Genomic DNA, 19,062 nt, shown 5'->3' on the forward strand with positions numbered 1-19,062 from the left:
TAAACTTTGATTCTAACTAGCCAATTTTCATTTGTTATCATTGTACCAATTAACAATCATACTTCACTATAATTTATTTAAAAAAGACATGCAATCTGATTTGGCAGTTTATTAATATAACATTTTTAAATAAACACCTAAAATAAAACTTAGCCAAGGGGGAATAACTCTTAATCTTTTAATAAAACGTTACATTTCCTTATTTGCATTAAAATACTGAATCTAACAAAAAAAAAAAAAAAAGAAAGAAAAGTGTGATTATACCTATTTACAATGCCTTCCCACGGGACAGAGTTAGACACCAGGGTCGTTTTTTTAACGTGGAGAAAAGGTACAAAAATAAAAATTGTCTCAGTCGTGAAGGATTTCTCCCATACTGAAAGAGAACGAGAAATGGAAGTGCCGCATCTGAAGAACAGATACTACACTTTGATCTTGGCCAAAATAGCCCATAGAAATATTTTACAAAACTAATTTTGAACATGCCAGGTTTTGATTTTCTAAAATTTAATAGCGTATTAGTTTACTTGTTTCGTTATGGCATATCAACCCTTTTTTGGGGGTTTTAATGCTGAATCTAATAATTTTAGAAAACGTTTTTATGCTTCAAATTCTTTATATGTTCAAATATTTATTAACAGAGTTTGGTTTGGTTGTTTTGTAGAAGAAAATTATTTTGTTTTTGATTTTGCAGAATATAATTGAGTTTTGCGAAGAGAAAGGAAAAAACAATGTTTGGTGCATTTTAGGCCAGGGAGTAAGTATCTTCAGACAGCCTGGTCTGATAGCAGCAGGCCTTCATCAATTCCGAGAGTGAAAAAAAAAAAATCATTTTTTCACACTCAGAATTGATGAAGCATGGAACAATCATCAACTACATTCTTCAAAATCTTTGTGATTTTCAAAATTTGCCTAAACTACAACTGATGTCCCCTCCCTTCATAAACATCTACATGAATCGTAGTGCACCTAAACACAATGATTTTTTTTCTTTTTCTTCATCATCATAATAAGGACGACGACGACAACAACAACACAATTCCATTTGAAAATAGCAACAACTTACTTTAGGATAGCCAAGATATTCTAGCAAGGCAGAGTCAACCGATTCCACCCGACAGTCCAGTGTAACAGCAACCTGGAAGGATTCCTAAATAAAAAAAAAAAATGGCAATATTGAAATAATTTCTACTGTTATCTATTTCATTTTAGGTTTATGAGATAAATTCATGATCAAATTAAAAACATATATATACTCCAAAACTTTTTAATAAACAGACAAAATGTTATTGAAGCCATGTTTAAGATAAAAATATTTTATTAAAAATTATTATATTTTTTTTAAAACTGAACTTTTTTAATTTCAGAGGATGTGTTTATTATTTTTGTAATTAATCCTTGTCTTGTGTTGTTATATTTGTTTTGTTTTTTTTCTAATTAAAGAGATATTTTCCACATCGTGTAGCGATACCTGAACATTAGCTTGATAACACAAGAGAAAGACATTTCTTATTATGAAAATGAAAAAAAAAACGTTTTCTAATGAGGGATTTTTTGCTATTTGGAATTAATGAATAAAAAAAAAAATCAAGTTTTAAAAAAAGCCGAATGAACTATTAATATTAAACAAAACTGCAAATTAATAAGAAAATTAATAAAAAATTAATTTTAGAAAATTTCAAAGAAAAAAAATCTAATGATTCTCGATAAAATATTTGGTTTCAAACACATTTTGCCTGTTTATTCAAAATTTTAAATTTCTAAGAGATTTTGCAAAAATTCATTATATTAACTCTTAAATTTCCTATGTATCTAAGAGTCTCTGCTGTGCGTAAGTCAGTCTGTCACGCTTAGCTCTTTCAAGCTAAGTAGGACACACAGGTGTCCAGCTTGGCTTCACAGATCAGATAAATATTTCCTCAAAATTGTAATCATTTAGTCCCAAGGTGTTTAGTCACTACGAAATTGATAGATTTTTTTTTTTCTTTTCTTTTTTTTTTTGTATGAATTCAGTCTTGAAGTGGTTCAGTTTGCGATTGTATCTGTTCTTCGTATTTTAATTTTTCAGACTACTGTTTCCATCTTGAATGTTATTTCCACAATATTTCGGCTGATGTCACTTCTGACCTTCATTGGATATATTTGGAATCTTTATGTACAAAATTTTGAACAGAACCCTTTATTTATCTATGGAGGTAGCATGCTCTCATTCTGTCAGCCATGACTGGATAGGAGTCTGAAGTAATTTGCAGTTATATTCTTAGTATTACCAACACTGAGGATTGAACCTTCAACCTCCAGGACAGTGTTACTTACAACTGAATAGTAACTTAGTAATTTATCCATTACGCCACAAATCCATGCTATATGGATTAAATAAAGAGTTCCACTTGAAATTCTGTGCAGATTCCCAAGTTCGACAGAAAGATTCCAGAGTTTGACAAGATACATCTAAAGAAGGTCAAGAGTTACATCGACCAAAACAAAAATATTTGTTGTTCGTTAAGCAAATAGAAACAATAATTTATAAAATTATAAAATTGGAGGAGTTCCTTACCTTTTGTGGTTTCCTTTCGATTTCTGTACTTTGTGCAAGACTACTGCCACTGTACTGGCTGACACTTCCGGCGGCACTATCGTCACCGGAATTGAATTTAGATTCATTCTTGCTTTCTGGAATAAGAAATTAAGTTGTGAGATTTTAAAAAGAAGTGATACAAAATTTAGGATAACAATATTAACTCGCAAGGCCCATGGAAATTCCACAACAAAAAACAAGTGAAGCATGCATGGTCCCCCGTGAGTGCACAGTGAACGAGGCATAAAAAAATGACCAAGTTCAGCATTTGCCCCCCCCCCCTCCTCCATTTAGCTCCAAAAGTCCCCAGGGGACGTCAAATCCTGGTGAAAATGAACAAACGGTGCAGTTTTAGGCCTTAACATATGTAAATTTGAGTTCTGCTCCATGCAAAAAAAAAAAGAAATGACTAAGTCCATCATATAGCAAGTCAGGTAAATATGGCTGTAATTCTATTATTATGGTTAAGAAGAAAGTTCTTGTGAAATTTTTAAATTTGATTTCCAATGATGTATTTTCAAATAAGTTTTCCTCATAATACCTTTACTTTATATATTATTTTAAACAGCGTTTTTCTCTCTATCTAATCGTTTAAATTATAATCGTTTTAAAACAATTATGTCTTCTTTTCAGAACGTTGAATACAATTTCTTATTTCAATTCAAGCTAGGCCGAAAAGCTGCTGTAACAGCTCATGATATCAACAAAGCATTTGGCCCAGGAGCCACTACTGAACACACAGCACAATTGTAGTAGAAGAAATTTTGTGGCGGCGATGAGAGTCTCAAATATGATGAGCACTGTGGTCGGCCATCGGATGTTGACAACGATCAATTAAGCGTCTTAGTTGAAGCTAATCCGTGCGCAACTGTTTGTGAACTTGCTTCTGAATTAGATGTAACGTAGACAATGATTTTCAATCACTTGAGAGATTGGAAAGACAAAAAATCTTGATAAATGGGTGCCTCACAAAAGAAATGTTGTTATAAAGTGTCATCTTCCCTTCTTTTACACAATAAAAATAACTCGTTTCTTGTTGTGACTTGCGATGAAAAGTGACTTCCTTACGACCACTCAATGGTTAGATGCCAACGAAGCTCCACGACACTTCCTGAAGCCAGAGTTGCACCAAAAGAAGGTCATACTGTTTGGTGGTTTGCGACTGGTCTCATCCATTACAACTTTTTGAATGCAGGCGAAACTATTACGGCGCTGAAGTATTGTCAACAAATGGATGAAAGGCACCAGAAACTTTGGCAACAATACCCAGCATTAGTCAACAGAAAAGGCCCAATTCTCCTCCACGACAATGCCCGACTGCATGTTGCTAAATCAACCCTGCAGAAGTTGAATGAAAACTCTACCATACTCTTCAGACCTCTCATCTACTGATTACCATGCGACTTCATCACCGTCGAAATGCAAGACTTTTATGTTGCTGGCATAAATACATTTATTTTGCGTTGGTAAACGTGTTTTGATTCTGATGGTGATTATTTCAATCAATAAATTTTTGTTTCAGCCGAGATTTGTTCATCTGAATTTAAAAGTTAAAACCCACAAGAACTTTCTTGTCAACCTGATACAACTTGTGAGGTTTGCGAATAAACCAAAAATCTATTGACGACTCACCTTTCAAATTTTTTAGCTTATCAATGACATGCTGTAATGCTTTTAATGTGCCAGTTTTTTTGCCACGCTCCTTGGACGGCGGCACCATAGATTTGATTTGCTGAATGTAGGCCTTCACTTTCTCTTTCTTGAGTTTCTTAACTTCGTGACCAGTAAGATGCATGCTACTATAAAACGCAAACAGAAAAAAAAAACATTTTAAATATCAGGTCAAGATTATTGAAAAAAAAAAAAAAAAAAAAAAAAAAGGTTTCAAACTAATAGTGATGTTTATATTTTTTAGGGTCTTGCTAGTAGATAATATTAAATATTATACATCATTAGTAATGCCTTCTGAGTTAACAGAAGCCTTTTAATTCACGTTATGTATGCAGCAGCCCTGCTGTTTTTAACAGCGTTGGTGACCACGGCTCTCCAAGTTGTAGAGCCATTGTAATCTTGGCAAGACAAGTAAAGACGGTAGTTTTCCGTTGCTTTTCATCTTGATTCGGGGGTGGTATCTCCCCCCGTAAGTTAAAAGCGCCCCCAGATACCAACCTGGAGATTTCTACAACTTGGAGCGGTACATACAGCACCTAGTCTTCCCAAATGGTCACCCATCTGGTACTGGCCAGGCTCATCATTGCTTAATAGCATAGTTATAGTTCTTTATTGATTATCAATAATTAATGTGAAGACGTTTCGGCACATTTACAGAATGTGACACTAATGTGAAAGAGACAATTCCTTTTTTTTTTCAGAGTTTGTTTAGCAGTTCATCTGTTGTGCTCTGATGAACTCCTGGTACCTGTGCCCCCTCACCCCACCCCACTCCACCTGACTAACCCAACAAAATTTCACTCCTTCACTGTTTAGGTCCCTAGATGCCAAAAAGCCTTCTTCCCTCAGACTGCAAGACTTTGGGATTCGCTCCTTACTTACTGCTTCCCTGACTGTACCAAACTGCAGAAGAATGTAAACAGACATCTCACTGCTCAACTCCCTACAGTCCTCTGTTAGACATGATCTCAAATACTTGTTGCCCTTACGTTGTTTGATTGGCAATGTGTCTTGATTGAGGTTTAATATCAGATCAAGATAATCGGGGGTGGGGGGGGGGAAGAGGTTTCAAACTAATAATGTTTTTTATTATTTTAAAAATACACAAGTTTAATGACCACTAAAATTCTCAGTGCAACATCAGCCAGTGAAAGTGACGCCTGTTGAGATTGGCAACCAAAACACCAGCCGTGGAAAGTGCAAATTTATTAACAATGAATTAAACAAAAAAGAATCTAAACCTAATTTTTATTTTAAGTAGGGGGCTACTATCGGGGACATAAGTTGAAGACATATTGTGAAGGGAGATGAGCAGCAAGACGTCTGTTCACATTGCACTTGAACTTCTGCATGTCAGTACAGTTGAGAAAATAGAATCCCGGAAGGAAGTTCCAAAGTCTAGCAGTTCTGGGGAAGAAACTATTCGAGTAGAAAGCTTTCTTACACCTAGGGATCTCTACTGTGTAGGGGTGGGATTTAGCTGCTTGTCGGGTTTGTCGGGGGTATTTACGTCGAGGGGGTACAAGTGCTTGTAGTTCATCAGAGCATTCACCATTAAAGTATTTGTAGAACAGGCAGAGGGATGCAACATTTCGTCAATGGGACAGAGACTGAAGCTTATTGTGACAACGTATTATTCATTAAACATTCTTTTGTTTGTTTATTTAGTTAACGCGTAACGAAGCGAACATAGAAACGTCACTACACATGGATGACTGGACTGTAAGCGAGGTGCATACGCATTTGCATAAGCATGGGCCTCGAGGACATAAAACATAGTAAATTTCTGAGTATAGACAGTTTTTCAGTCAAGCAGATCTTCCCATGCTATTCATTTCGATGTCGGCTGCCATTGTAGAAAAAAATAGAGAAAGAAGTAGAAGACAATAAAACAGAAAAATCCAACACAAACCATTTCGGCATTATGGGTGATGGCAGGTTCGACCTAAAACTTGTACTGGAGTATAACAGAGGAATGTTTCTTGTAAACTGGTTGGACCTGATTTGCAAAGTTTTATGAGTTGACAGGGTCAAGCAAATAATCTAGTAACTAGCAGGAGGGGTCTTTGACATCTACTGTTGGCGGCAGATAAGATCAATGTGACACAGGTAAAAGATGTGCTGCTTTTTAAAAAATTTTTTTAATGAAAATGCAACAACAGCACGGATAATATAAATCATATAAACTATCTGCCCATATCTAAAAAAAAAAACTTTTTTTCCGCAACATGACATGGATATTGTTTGTAAACAGATAAAAGTTTACGGAATAAAAGGGAAGGGGCGGTCTGAACGTGCATAGTACTTACCTGCATCCGCTTGTCGATGGGTGGTCATCGGTAGTTTCACTGTCAAAGGAGATGCTCAAACTACTGGCACTACCCCTGCACAAAGAAAAGAAATAAAAAAAATAATCAGCAGATTTCAAAACTCTACAAATGAAATATAAAATGAAAGTTTAAATTAGTAATACGTTGGATTTGGCAGAGAGTCCTTTGGAAAAAAAAAAAAAAAAGATTTCTTTTTATCATAAAAAGTTTACATGTCATTTATCAGATGATGTAATTGCTATCTTAATAATTATTAATAATTAATAAAATACATTAACAACAACATTTAACAAATCTATTAAATGTGTACATCTTATTCCCTGACTACAGCATAAAAATACATTCAATTTGATTGCAGAATCAGAAAGAACATACAATCTATATAAATAAAGACAGTAGATGTGTGTATGCATGTTGGTAAATAATTTACTTTTTATAAATGAGGAAGAGACAACTCAATTCGAACTATCAAGATGAAAATGAAGCTTGTAATGAATACAATTTACTCTTAAAATCGCTAAAAATCGTTTAAAAAAATGAATTTCTATATATAAAACATACTTGATCAATTTACAGAATTTTTGGAATATGACTTTGTTTTGTGAAGAGTACATGCATCATAAATATTTTTCTGTATTTTTTTTTTTAATTAGGTAGAATTCTAAATAAGAACCCTTTTTTTGCATTTTCTTAACATTTACAGTAAGAACTCTAAAATCTGTATAAACAAAACAGTAGGTGTATGTGTGTGTGTGTGTGAATATTTAACCAATAAACTTTTAAACTACTGGCCACATAAAACTGAAATTAACATGAAATAGTAATCATAAACCAAGGATGGTTTATAATGTGTAAAATCTTTGTTTGGATGGATGAATAATACGTACAGAAATGTGTCGACAAGTTGAAATGTAAAATATTCATTTCAACTTGCTGACATATTTTTTTGCATATTCATAGCTTGAAGTGGTTTAATTTAAAATCTCTATCTGCCGATAGCTAATGTTAGGAAATGCAGCTGGAGTGCTAAATGTTTTGCTTTCGATTCTAGCTGATGGCACCCAAGTCATCTTTTTTTTTTAAACATTTGAAATCAGTACTATCTATAAAAGTGAATGTGTCTGTGTGTCTGTCTGTCTGTGTACATTTCCATACGCAATAACTTTGTAAATTTTTAGTCTACAGACTTGAAATTTGATATACAGGTACTGAGATTTGGAAAAATCTATGTGATCGGGTTTCGGCCAGAAATTTGGCTGTTAAGGGGTCAAAGTTCAACGATTTGATCTTTGAGAACTCTACCAAACTCCTCCGACAATTTGGAGTCTAAACACTTGAAATTTTAGATATAGGTTCCTTGGACATGGATCTAACTTAATAACTTAATTTGAGCCCAAAACAATAAATGTTAAGGGGTCATAATAGGGGTCAAAGTTAAAAGAAAATTGACCGTTTTGCTCAGCATACACCTCAAAAAAAAAAAAAAAAAAAAAATGTATATAATCAACAGAAAATTGGCTCTGTAATGATAAATACAAAATCTGTATGAATTAAAATATATTTAAAACGTATTTAAGACCGGGCAAGACCAGGCATCGAGCGTTAGTTTTATATAAAAATGGCAAGTTGTATAAAAATTGCTAAAAAGAAAATATTTACTTTTTATCAGATTCTTATTGAACAAAGGTTGTAATAGCCGGGAGTGGCTCTGGGGACAAGCTCCCACTGCTTATAAAGTGCTCCAAAAAAGGCATGTGTCTCAAACAGCCTCTGACAACAATTCCAACTCCTAAAGCTCATCAACCTGGAAAGGTACCGTGTCTAGGGGAAGGTAACTCCTGATTTCAAATCTCTGCTGCTTTGTGGATTACCGCAATACAGGAAAGACTAAGGGAGTAAACCCGACTGAAAAGTCCAGAGTGGAGCCTCAAAAGCGGTCGATCCGTGCATTGTAAAGATCTTCTGGCAATTCCTGCAGCCAAGCTGGCATCAACTGTATTGGCTTGCCTTTCCATTGGATCCCTCAAGCAAGGTTAGAGAGGGGGTCCTGATGAATTGGGCATGCCAGGTCCTCCATAGCTTTTCATCCAGGCCTGCATCCTGTGTCCTTATCAATTATCAAAAAGTTTTACGAGAATGAACTAAACTACTTGAATGATATTTTAAGTAAAAATAAAGCCTCAAAATGACTTTTTGGCAGAATTTAAATTTTTCTTTTAAATAAATTTTTTTTTTATAATGGTCAAAAGGCCATGCAAGGACAAAGGTTAATAGTTTGTGTCATGGCGAACCAAACATCTTGAGGATTGTAGAGCATGGTAGTATCATGTCTGAATTTGATTATTTAAGGGAATTTTATGAGAATTTATTAACATCAAACTTGAAAATAATATTTCCGTCGTAAGACAGGAAGCAATTCCATGATAATTGCATTCTACAGATGAACAATTCTTAAAAAGAAACTTTGCTTATGAAAATCCCATTTGACTCCAGGTATGCAAAATAAGGGGAATTTTTTACACTAAATAATTTTGTTGTTGCTAATAAATTGTATTTTTTTTGGTTGCTAATAAATTATTTGTTTTTGTTGCTAATAATTTCTTTGTTTTTTGCTGTAAATAAATTGCTTGTTTTTTTTTTGTAGCTGATAAATTGTTAGCTTTTTTGTTGCTAAAAATTGTCTTTTGTTCCTAGTAAATTGTTTGTTGTTTTTATTGCTAATAAATTGTATTTTGTTGTTTATAAATTGTTTTTTTTTGTACTAAGAAATTGGTTTTTGTTGCTAAGAAATTGCTTGTTTTTGTTGCTTATAAATTGCTTTTTGTTGCCAATAAATTGTTTTTTGTTGCTAATAATTGTTGTGTTTTTTTTTGTTTCTAACGAATTGCTTGCTTTTTGTTGTTAATAAATTGCTTGCTTTTTGTTGTAGCTAATAATTTTTTTTATTTTTGTTGCTAATAAATTGTTTTTTCTTTTTTAAATCATCATTAATTGGGCATAAAACATCCAGTGACAAATGGATATTAAATCGTAGACGGATTGCAGACAGTTGAGAAGGCCTTGCCCCCTCCCACTTCTACCTTTCATATTTGGCCTTGAATTGGAAGATTCATTATTTCTGGTTGCATAACACATGTAGGCGTTCTGACATAATTTAAATAACGAAAGACACCTTCATTATAACTGATTAAACTAGTCTCTCCTTTCTTAAAAACATCATACACATCTAGACAGTTAATTTTAAGAAAAGGTAGCCAAAACGTTTTTTCTTTATTTCATTTACTTTTTTCTCTTCTTTCTATTTTTTATACTCGGTTTTCATTTTCATAAAATGACTGACCTCGAGTAAGACCAAAGGTATATTGTCACCAGACGATGTCTTTTAAGACTGAAATAGTAGATTTATTGTAGCAACTTATGGTAATTTTGTTTACCTCAATTGAGAGAGAGAGACAGCATTCTTTCCTTTAAGCATTTTCATTCAAGGGAACAATAATATGGTGGGGTCTGCGTTCACTCCAGACAACTATATTTTATTGTGTTTATAACTAACTTCTCTCAATATAAAAAAGTTGTACTTCCTGTTTGTCGATCCACAAACTCGACTCATGTTTTGAAGAAAGATTCCAATAATTACATTCTGCAAATATTTTATTCAGAATAAATTGCATATATTTTTTTTAACACCAAAAATATCAAAAAGCTGGTTTTATGGGTTTTGGGTAGGAAGACATTGGGTTCTTTATATAATCTCGTGCAACAGCAGGTAGCCATGCTTATTATAAAAATAATAATTGCTTAACATTGTCAAACCATAATTATTAGAATTATGAAAATAATATATGTACATTGCAGAATATTAAAATATAAAATTGAATAAAGATGAGGAAACGATGATTTAGAAAGAAATATATTTCATTATATTTTACTAAATTTAGTACGAAAATGTGGTAGAGAATAATAGAAAACTTAAATAAAAAAATAATCAATTAAAATAAAAACTTAAATTAAAAAATAATCAATTAAAAAAATTACTTAAATTAAAAAATACTTAAAGAAAATCAAATACTTAAAGAAAAAAACTTAAATAAAATAGTTAAATCCCAAATTACTTAAATTCAAAAATATTTAAAAAATACTTTACCTAAATATATTTAAATTAAATAAATTTAAATAAAAAATTTAATATTTAAAGAAACTATTTAAAGAAAAAATATTTAAACTAAAAAACAATTTATTTACGAAAAAATTGCATTAAAAATTTTTTAATTAAAAATTTAAAATAAAAAATGTTTTAATTTAAAACTATTTACATTTAAAAATTATTTAAATTATAAACTATTAAAATGTAAAAAATAAACTATTAAAGTAAAAAATCAAATTAAAAAATTGTAATTTCAAAACTATTTAATTTAAAAAAAATAAATAAAGACATATTTAAATTAAAACTATTGATATAGTTATTTTAAAATATTCCATTTAATTATGAATTAAATCAAAAAATACATTAAAGAATTATTTAAATAACAATTTTAAATAAAACAAATTAAAAGGTATTTAAATTATAAACTATTTACATATAAATTTTATTTGAATTTAAAAATTTAAATAAAATTTAATTAAAAATTTTTAAATTAAAAACTATTTAAGATAAAAAACTATTTCAATAAAAAATTATTTAAATGAAAAAGCCATTTAAGTTAAAATATTCAAATTAGAACTACTTAAAAAAAATCTACTTTAACAAATCAACTAACATTGAATTAAAATAATTTGATTTCCATATAATAAATCTTTGAAAATATTTTTAAAGCAAATCTGAAATTTTAAAATATTTTTTTTTGTTGAAATGAAGAAAATTAAAAATGTTTTCATAATTCTTTTTTCAAATGGTTTTATATTTAAAAAAATCTCAAATTGATTCAAAATCAAAAACTGCAGAATAATTTCAAGGAACAGTAACTGAATGGATTCTTTTTAAGCAGCAGCAGCACCAACAACAAAAGTTTAAAGCAGAAAAAAAACAGAGAGAGAGAGAGGGAGAGGGAGGGGGATGATGATGATGGAGGGGAAGACAATACAAGTATAAGACAAAATCATAGCATATAACAACAGAATTAACCAGAGCTTTCTGCAGATCATACAAGCGGCGTTCAATAAGTAATGCTCCTGACCTATTTCCAGTTATCTGATATAGTCGAAATTTTGCATGATTTATATCTCTATGGGTTATGTGGCAAATTACAACTCTGAAAGAATTGTGGTTTCTGATTTATAGTTGTCTGAATTAAGTCACGTGTGAAATGGAGCCTGTTGAGTGTCACAAAGCAATCCATTTTTTTTTTACACACACCACAGAAAACTTTTGATAAAATGAAAGAAACCTATGGTAATGATATTCTTTCATATGATCTTGCAAAATGCTGGCATGGTGAATTCAAGCATGACTGGAAATCAGTGGAAACAGCTTCCAGACCCCCCCCCCCCTCCTCCATTTCTGGCATTAATGAGACATCTGTCAGTCAAATTGAGGCTGCCATTTTGGAAGATCAATGTGTGACTATTCACCAAATAGCTCAAAAGGTCAAGATTAGTAAAGGGTATATGGGAACAATCAGTCATGACCATTTGCATTTGCATAAAGTTTCTGCCAGATGGATTCCCATATTGCTGACGCCTTTCCAGAGGATGAATTTGCAAATATGCCAAGAGGAAGAGCCAAAATTAAAAAAAAAAAAAACTGATTACATTGGATGAAACCTGGATCTATCACTATGATCCAGAAGTCAGACCCAGTCAATGCAGTGAAAGCGCTTGGACTCACCACTAACAAAGAAGGCAAAGGTGCAGCCCTCTGCTGGCAAGGTAATGCTCATAGTCTTCTGGTACCAGAACGGAGTAGTGATGAGATATTTCTTGGCAAAGGGTACCGCAATTACAGGAACATATATTCTGCTTCACTTTTGAACAAACGAAATCCTCTCCCATCTCTCCTACTCCCCTGACCTTTCACCCTCCAAGTTTTACCTTTTCCCAGCGATGAAGTTGTTTTTGAAAGGAAAGCGTTTTCCAGATGATGTAGCCTTGATTTACGAAGTCATGTCATGGTTGGAGGACCAACTTACGGTGCCCTACAAAAACGGTCTCCAGAACTGCATTAAACGATGGAAGAAATGTGTAACTCTGGGTGATTCCTATGTAGAGTAAGACTAATAACTGTGACAAGTTTCGTTGCTCTATTGCTACGAGAAGTGGCTCAGGGGCATTACTTATTGAACAACTCTCATATAATCAAAAAGAATAATTTCTGCAATATACACAACAAAAAAACAAATGCCTTATACATTTAGATAGAAAAGTTGAAAGATATGAATGTCAATCTCTCTAACAAGCTCTCAGTCTATCTATCTATCTATATATATATATATATATATATATATATATATATATATATATATATATATATATACTCGGGTTTTTTTATATTCAAAAGTAATGGACTAATGAATTCAACGAGGTTGTTAGATAGTGCTCAATAAAAAGAGCTGATAATACTTGTTTATTGTTATATAAACATGCTCACATCCCGCTGCTACAAATAGCCACTTGTTTCAATCAAACAACAGATATCATCAGGCAGCGACTTGACTATTCATTGAACTTTTGAATAGAAGTCGCTGCCTGATGATATCTGTTGTTTGATTGAAACAAGTGGCTTTTTGTAGCAGCGGGATGTGAGCATGTTTATATAACAATAAACAAGTATATATATATATATATATATATATATATATATATATATATATATATATATATATATATATATGATGAGAATAACAGAAATAGTATTCCAGCAAGATAGAGAGATAAAAAAAGGAACAAACCAAGTTATGTTTTCATCAACGTTTCTTCTTTATTGGAGAAATCTTGCAATCAAGAGGAAACGATGAACCCATAACTTGGTTTGCTCCTTTTTTTCTCTCTCAATATATATATATATATGTATATATATATATATATCAGTGGAAATATTCCTGATTCACTTATATTTCCCTTTTTATCTATACCAATCCTTATTTAAGAAGCTCAATGTAATTACAGAGCATATAACAATCAAATGACAAAAGTCTATATTCCAAATTTCATGATGTTGACCATCTTACAATTTATTCCTTTAATTCAGTTGACACAATTCTTGACAGTATCTGTTTCATAGCACAAAAGCATTCACTTAATTATTATATCAATGAGTGAATTTATTTTGCCCTTAGCTCATCAGAAGAAATAGCAACAATCAATCCACCAAAAGGAAATAAAATGCATTTGGACATGATTATAAAATCTGAAAATTGGAAGAGAAGCTGCAAATTACCTTTTTATTTGCTTACATTACGGCATTTTCTTCTGATGAGTTAAGGGCAAAATAGATTCACTGATTGATATAATAATTAAGTGATTGATTTTGTGCTACAAAACAGATACGGTCAAGAATTGTAAATGTCAACTGAAATAAAGGAATTGTAAGATGGTCAACATCATGAAATTTGGAATATAGACTTTTGTCATTTCTTCATTATATATTAGTGATGGGACGATTCAGATATTGTATTCCAATTCCGTACTAAATTCCTAATTCTTTATCAATTTCTAAATATTCAATTACAGTTTTTATTTTTCCTCGATTACTGTAAAAACACACGTTAAATGTGCAGATATTTTCTTAAACGTAAAGATAAACATTTGTGGGGGGGGGGGAATGATCTATAGATTTTAAAATCAATAAATATTTATTATTTCATCATTATTACCAACAATGGAAGATTTTGCTTTAAACAAAATCAAATAAAAAGACAATTAAGGAATCGATCTTGGCATCAAAAATAGCCACAAATTTTTCCAATTCCGATACCATCAAAAGTTCTGATTTTTCCGATTCCCGATTCCAATCAATCGTCCCAACACTAATATATATATATATATATATATATATATATATAGCAAGAGAGAGTAGAGAGAGATTGATAAAGAGAGATATTAGCAGAGAGATATTGATTTTATATATATATATATATATATATATATATATATATATAAATTTTGAGAAAGATTTACATGTATATATAGGGAGAGAGAGAGCGCGAGAGATACCTACCCTTGGGGAGTTTTACTTGTGGATGCCAAAGAAATGCACCTTTTTCCGGACATTCTTTATAAGAAGGAAAAAAAAAAAAAAAAAATGCCAAACTTAAATTGCAGACTCAAACATCAAACATCCAGTTTTATTTTATGTTTTTATTGAAAAAGTATAGCCCCCCCCCCCCAAATAGTAGTATGTATTTTTATACGTAACCTTTTCTTAATTAAAAATTAAATTCAAACTTTTTTTAATTTCTATTAAACAAGTGTACTTTTAGTGATAACTTAAAATAAAAAAATGACTTTTCTTAAGTATTTTACGAGGAATCAGTATTTGTGTTGTTCTTTTTCGACAATTGTATTCTGTTATATTTTTTGGTGCCAGTACACTATAATAGCAAAATTCGAAATTTGTTAATATTGAATTTCAAGACAAACCAATTGTCTCCACTTAATTGTCGTGTTACAGCAATGAATATATCCAAAAATTACGAAAAACGATCAGGTAGAAAAAAACAACATTTTTTTGACAAAAAATTAGTGAAAATAAAATGTTTGGCTGAAAAAAACAAAAAATCACCAGAGAGTTCCAAGGGAGGTAAATAGCATGTAACTATTGCCAATTTTTTTAATAAATTTTGCATTAACAACCATAAATATGAGCTACTTCTCTTGTTATTATGTCATTGTTTTTCAAAACAATAGGGTGAGGGTCTTTTTACGATAAAGAGCGAAAACTATGGAAGGCAGTAATTACTAATTAGTAATTACAGTTGAAGATTCAGCATCCTTACCCTGTCGCAGTAAACAACCTGATGAAGGCCAGAAAAATAGTTGGCCGAAACGTCGTTAAGCAACAACTATAAAAAGTTGAGGATAATAGTCCGCAAATAGATAGATAAAATATACAAATTGCTCATCTCAAAAGAATTGCAATAAAGAGCGAAAAATCGTATTTTTAAAAAAATAATGCAGTAATATTTAAGTTCTTCTGACGTGCCAATTAAGTAGATATTGACACAAAAAGTCATTACTTAACATTGTTGATTTTTTTTTTTTTTTTTCAATCAATTTTTCCGTTTTCCAAATTTCGCTATTATCGTGTACTTGCACCCATTTTTTTTTTTTTTTTTACTACATTTCTGAAAGTGTCCAGACTGATTTGGTTGTTGTGTTTTGTGACATATCAACCCTTTTCAGGTCATTTAATACCAGATTCAGTAATTTTGAAAAAAAAAAAAAAAAAAAAAAAATGCTTCAACTCTCTAATGCATATAACAAACTTCCCACCACAGTTGTTGTAGAAAAACCCAATGTTACCCGAGACTTAATGAGGAATCTTTTGTTCTCCAACCCTTCTTATTCTTATATTTTTATATTTTACATATTTAAATTTTTAGAGCAGGGCCCAAAACATTGATTAGGTGAGAGTGTAAGTACAACATCATTTGTTTAAATTATACTTAACTCCCTTTAGGCACACCCTGCATTTCCTTAGAAATGACTGAGAATCATTGATTAGTCTTGTATTCAGCCCTAAATCCCATAATATTATTATTTTTGATATCTACAATTTTTAAGTTGTAAATAAAATGAAGTGTTAGAATATTATATATATTTTTTTTACATGGAAGTCACCACTTATCAAGGCCCGGAGGCCACTCAGGGATAAGGGTTATTGCATGTACAGTAATCAATGGGACAATATCGTAGTAATCGCTAGTAATGGAGATCTGATAAAGTGTCTTACTTAAGAGAGCGGTTTATCAGGAATTTGTTTATGTTGGACTTGAAGACATCCAACTTGTAATCAGGTGGGAAACAGGCAAACGGAAGAGAGTTCACAAGCGTGCACTTTTAAGAAAGAAGCTTTGTTCATGGAATCTACGTTTTGATTTAGGCACAGATAAAGATTATATATATATATATATATATATATATATATATATATATATATATATATATATACACACACACACATACACATATTCTTTTCTTTCTAAATGGTAATATATATATTGTTTTCACTGGATTTATTTTTTGAATTCTATAATACTATGATTATTTTTACTATTTTTAATATCTATAATTTTTAATTTGTAAATAAAATGAAATGACTTTCCTTTTTATGAATATCAAGTGTGAATGCAGACCCCACCAAAATCATGAAATATACTTAATCACATACCCTATTTAATGTAGTGTTAGAAGATGTGTATGTATATATATATATATATATATATATATATATATATATATATATATACACGCACACATGCATATACATATTTTTTTCTTTCTAAAGGTTCCAATCTATTTTGACGTTGAAAGGGAGGTAACTCTATACTTTTTTCTATCTCCTTTCTTTCTTTTTCCACTTTCTCATCTATCTTCCCTATTTTTCCCTTTTTATTATTTGCTCTTCTTTAATAATCCCCACTTTGTCATAGTGACCCTTATTTTCTTTTTACAATTACCTACCCTTCCGATTTACTCATATATTGTACCTACCTTTAATGATTTTTAATTACTGTTTACCATTTTAGCCTATTCCTTCATTCTCATTTCATATCTAAGCATTATTAAGCCAGTTTTTATCTATATTTGCATTTTGTATAATTCTGGCCCTTCTCCTCTTCTGATGAGAAGCATTTAGCTTCGAAATGCCATGGCTTAAAGAGTTTTTTTTTTTTTTCTTAATTTTCCCCTTTTAATGTTCCTGATTGTACTGATGATATAATAAAGTTATATATAACATTTCTTTCTTTCAATTAATATATATAAATTTACTATTTTTTCATTTTGTTTATGGCGAAATTCCTATGAACCTGCTACTATTTCTCAGCCAGTCAGAAAGTAAACTCACACACATACACACAATGGAACTTTGAAACGAACTTTCAGACAGTTTTGTCTACTTCTTATTCAATAACCTTTCAACAAACTTTGATCTTTCAAAATTACATTTTACATTTCTATAAAATTGTTGACTTAAATATATTTTTGTTTGTTAATTCTGGTTTTCATTCTAAAATTACCGTTATTGCATTAGCACTTGGTAACTCGTGACCCAGTCCATATAACATTCATGTTTTTATCCATTTTTTTTCATTTGACGACTTAACTGTATGTATATTAAGTGTTAGCGCTGTTCTTGGCACTTTTCACAGAGGTTACCATCTCCAAAATACACTACCCGAAGTCAGGAACGGTACTACAAGACAATAACGGTTTCTCTGAGTGGCATCTCACTAAAAGTGAGAGCAAATAAACGAAATAATATTCTTCAAGAATTATGATACAAAAAGATGTTAAAATGGATGCCGTATAGTTGCAGATATACATATAGTGAAACAGTGAAGAGTCAATTAATTGTGTGTGTGTGTGTGTGTGTGTTGTATGTATGTGTGTGTGTGTGTTGTATGTATGTGTGTGTGATAAATTTAGTCTGAAGTGAAGTCAGTTATGACTTACCTCAACGTATCATCCATATTGTGAAGAAAGAGAATCAAAAACAAGGGACAAGGGAGCTAAGAAATCAAATAAGAATGTGTCTAAGTAATAAGTCGGACTTGGTTGGTTCCAGAATCCAGCCAAGCAGAAGGCCAGCTAAATAAATAACTGAAATGGAAGAAAAAACAAACAAAAACACACAATAAATATGAAGCAAATGGAACAGCAAGAGAAATAGAAATAAAATAAAATAAATAAAATAAATTTTGATGATTGAAGATGAATATATATATATATATATATATATATATGTGTGTGTGTGTGTGTGTGTGTGTGTGTATATATTCTATAAATACAGTGCTGGCCAGAAAGGAACTTAAAGGGAGGTGAATATGATGGTAACGACTACCCACCCCCCTGTAATTTGATTTGTGAAGAAGTCCCTTAGATCATTGGTTGGGGGGGGGTGAGGGTTAGCACAACAAGCCTGACTATCCACCTGATTTGCAAGCATTAGAGAAGACATTTCTGCCATTATAATTGAATTATCCAAGGCTTTTCGTAATCTAACTAGGGGAAAATCCGGGGACTTTTAAACATTCATGACTTTAACAGTGCATCAACCCTTTTTCAGATTATTTTATATTGAATTCAGTAATTTTTGGTAAAAAATATTTAGGCATCAAATTCTTTATATCTTCAAATATTTATTCATGGTACTTTTTTTTTATATAGCATATCAACCCTTCGTATTATTTGGATTCATCGGACCACTATTCTCATCTTGAGTGTCATTTTCACAACGTTTCGGTCGATGTAACCTTCTACCTTCTTCATGTGTATCTTGTTGAATTCGGGAATATCTCTGTCAAACTCAAGAATTGGACAGAATTT

At 31.4% G+C, this 19,062-nt stretch overlaps 1 protein-coding gene across 1 annotated transcript in view; it reads right to left on the minus strand.

The window, feature by feature from the left end:
- The window catches only part of LOC145297809 (uncharacterized), a 121,986-nt gene that overhangs the window by 42,911 nt on the left and 60,013 nt on the right, over window positions 1–19,062 (minus strand). Inside the window, exons 3-8 of the mRNA XM_080144122.1 lie at window positions 18,190–18,336; window positions 14,732–14,785; window positions 6,559–6,633; window positions 4,211–4,377; window positions 2,558–2,673; window positions 1,067–1,150 (exon numbers count right to left, since the gene is read on the minus strand). Coding sequence (XP_080000248.1) covers window positions 1,067–1,150; window positions 2,558–2,673; window positions 4,211–4,377; window positions 6,559–6,633; window positions 14,732–14,785; window positions 18,190–18,206 — 513 coding nt within the window. The 5' untranslated portion in view covers window positions 18,207–18,336. The remainder of the gene's footprint in view (window positions 1–1,066; window positions 1,151–2,557; window positions 2,674–4,210; window positions 4,378–6,558; window positions 6,634–14,731; window positions 14,786–18,189; window positions 18,337–19,062) is intronic.

The sequence above is a fragment of the Euprymna scolopes genome, chromosome 18, assembly GCF_053919585.1.
Source record: "Euprymna scolopes isolate OS-2025 chromosome 18, ASM5391958v1, whole genome shotgun sequence".
NCBI lineage: Eukaryota > Metazoa > Mollusca > Cephalopoda > Sepiida > Sepiolidae > Euprymna > Euprymna scolopes.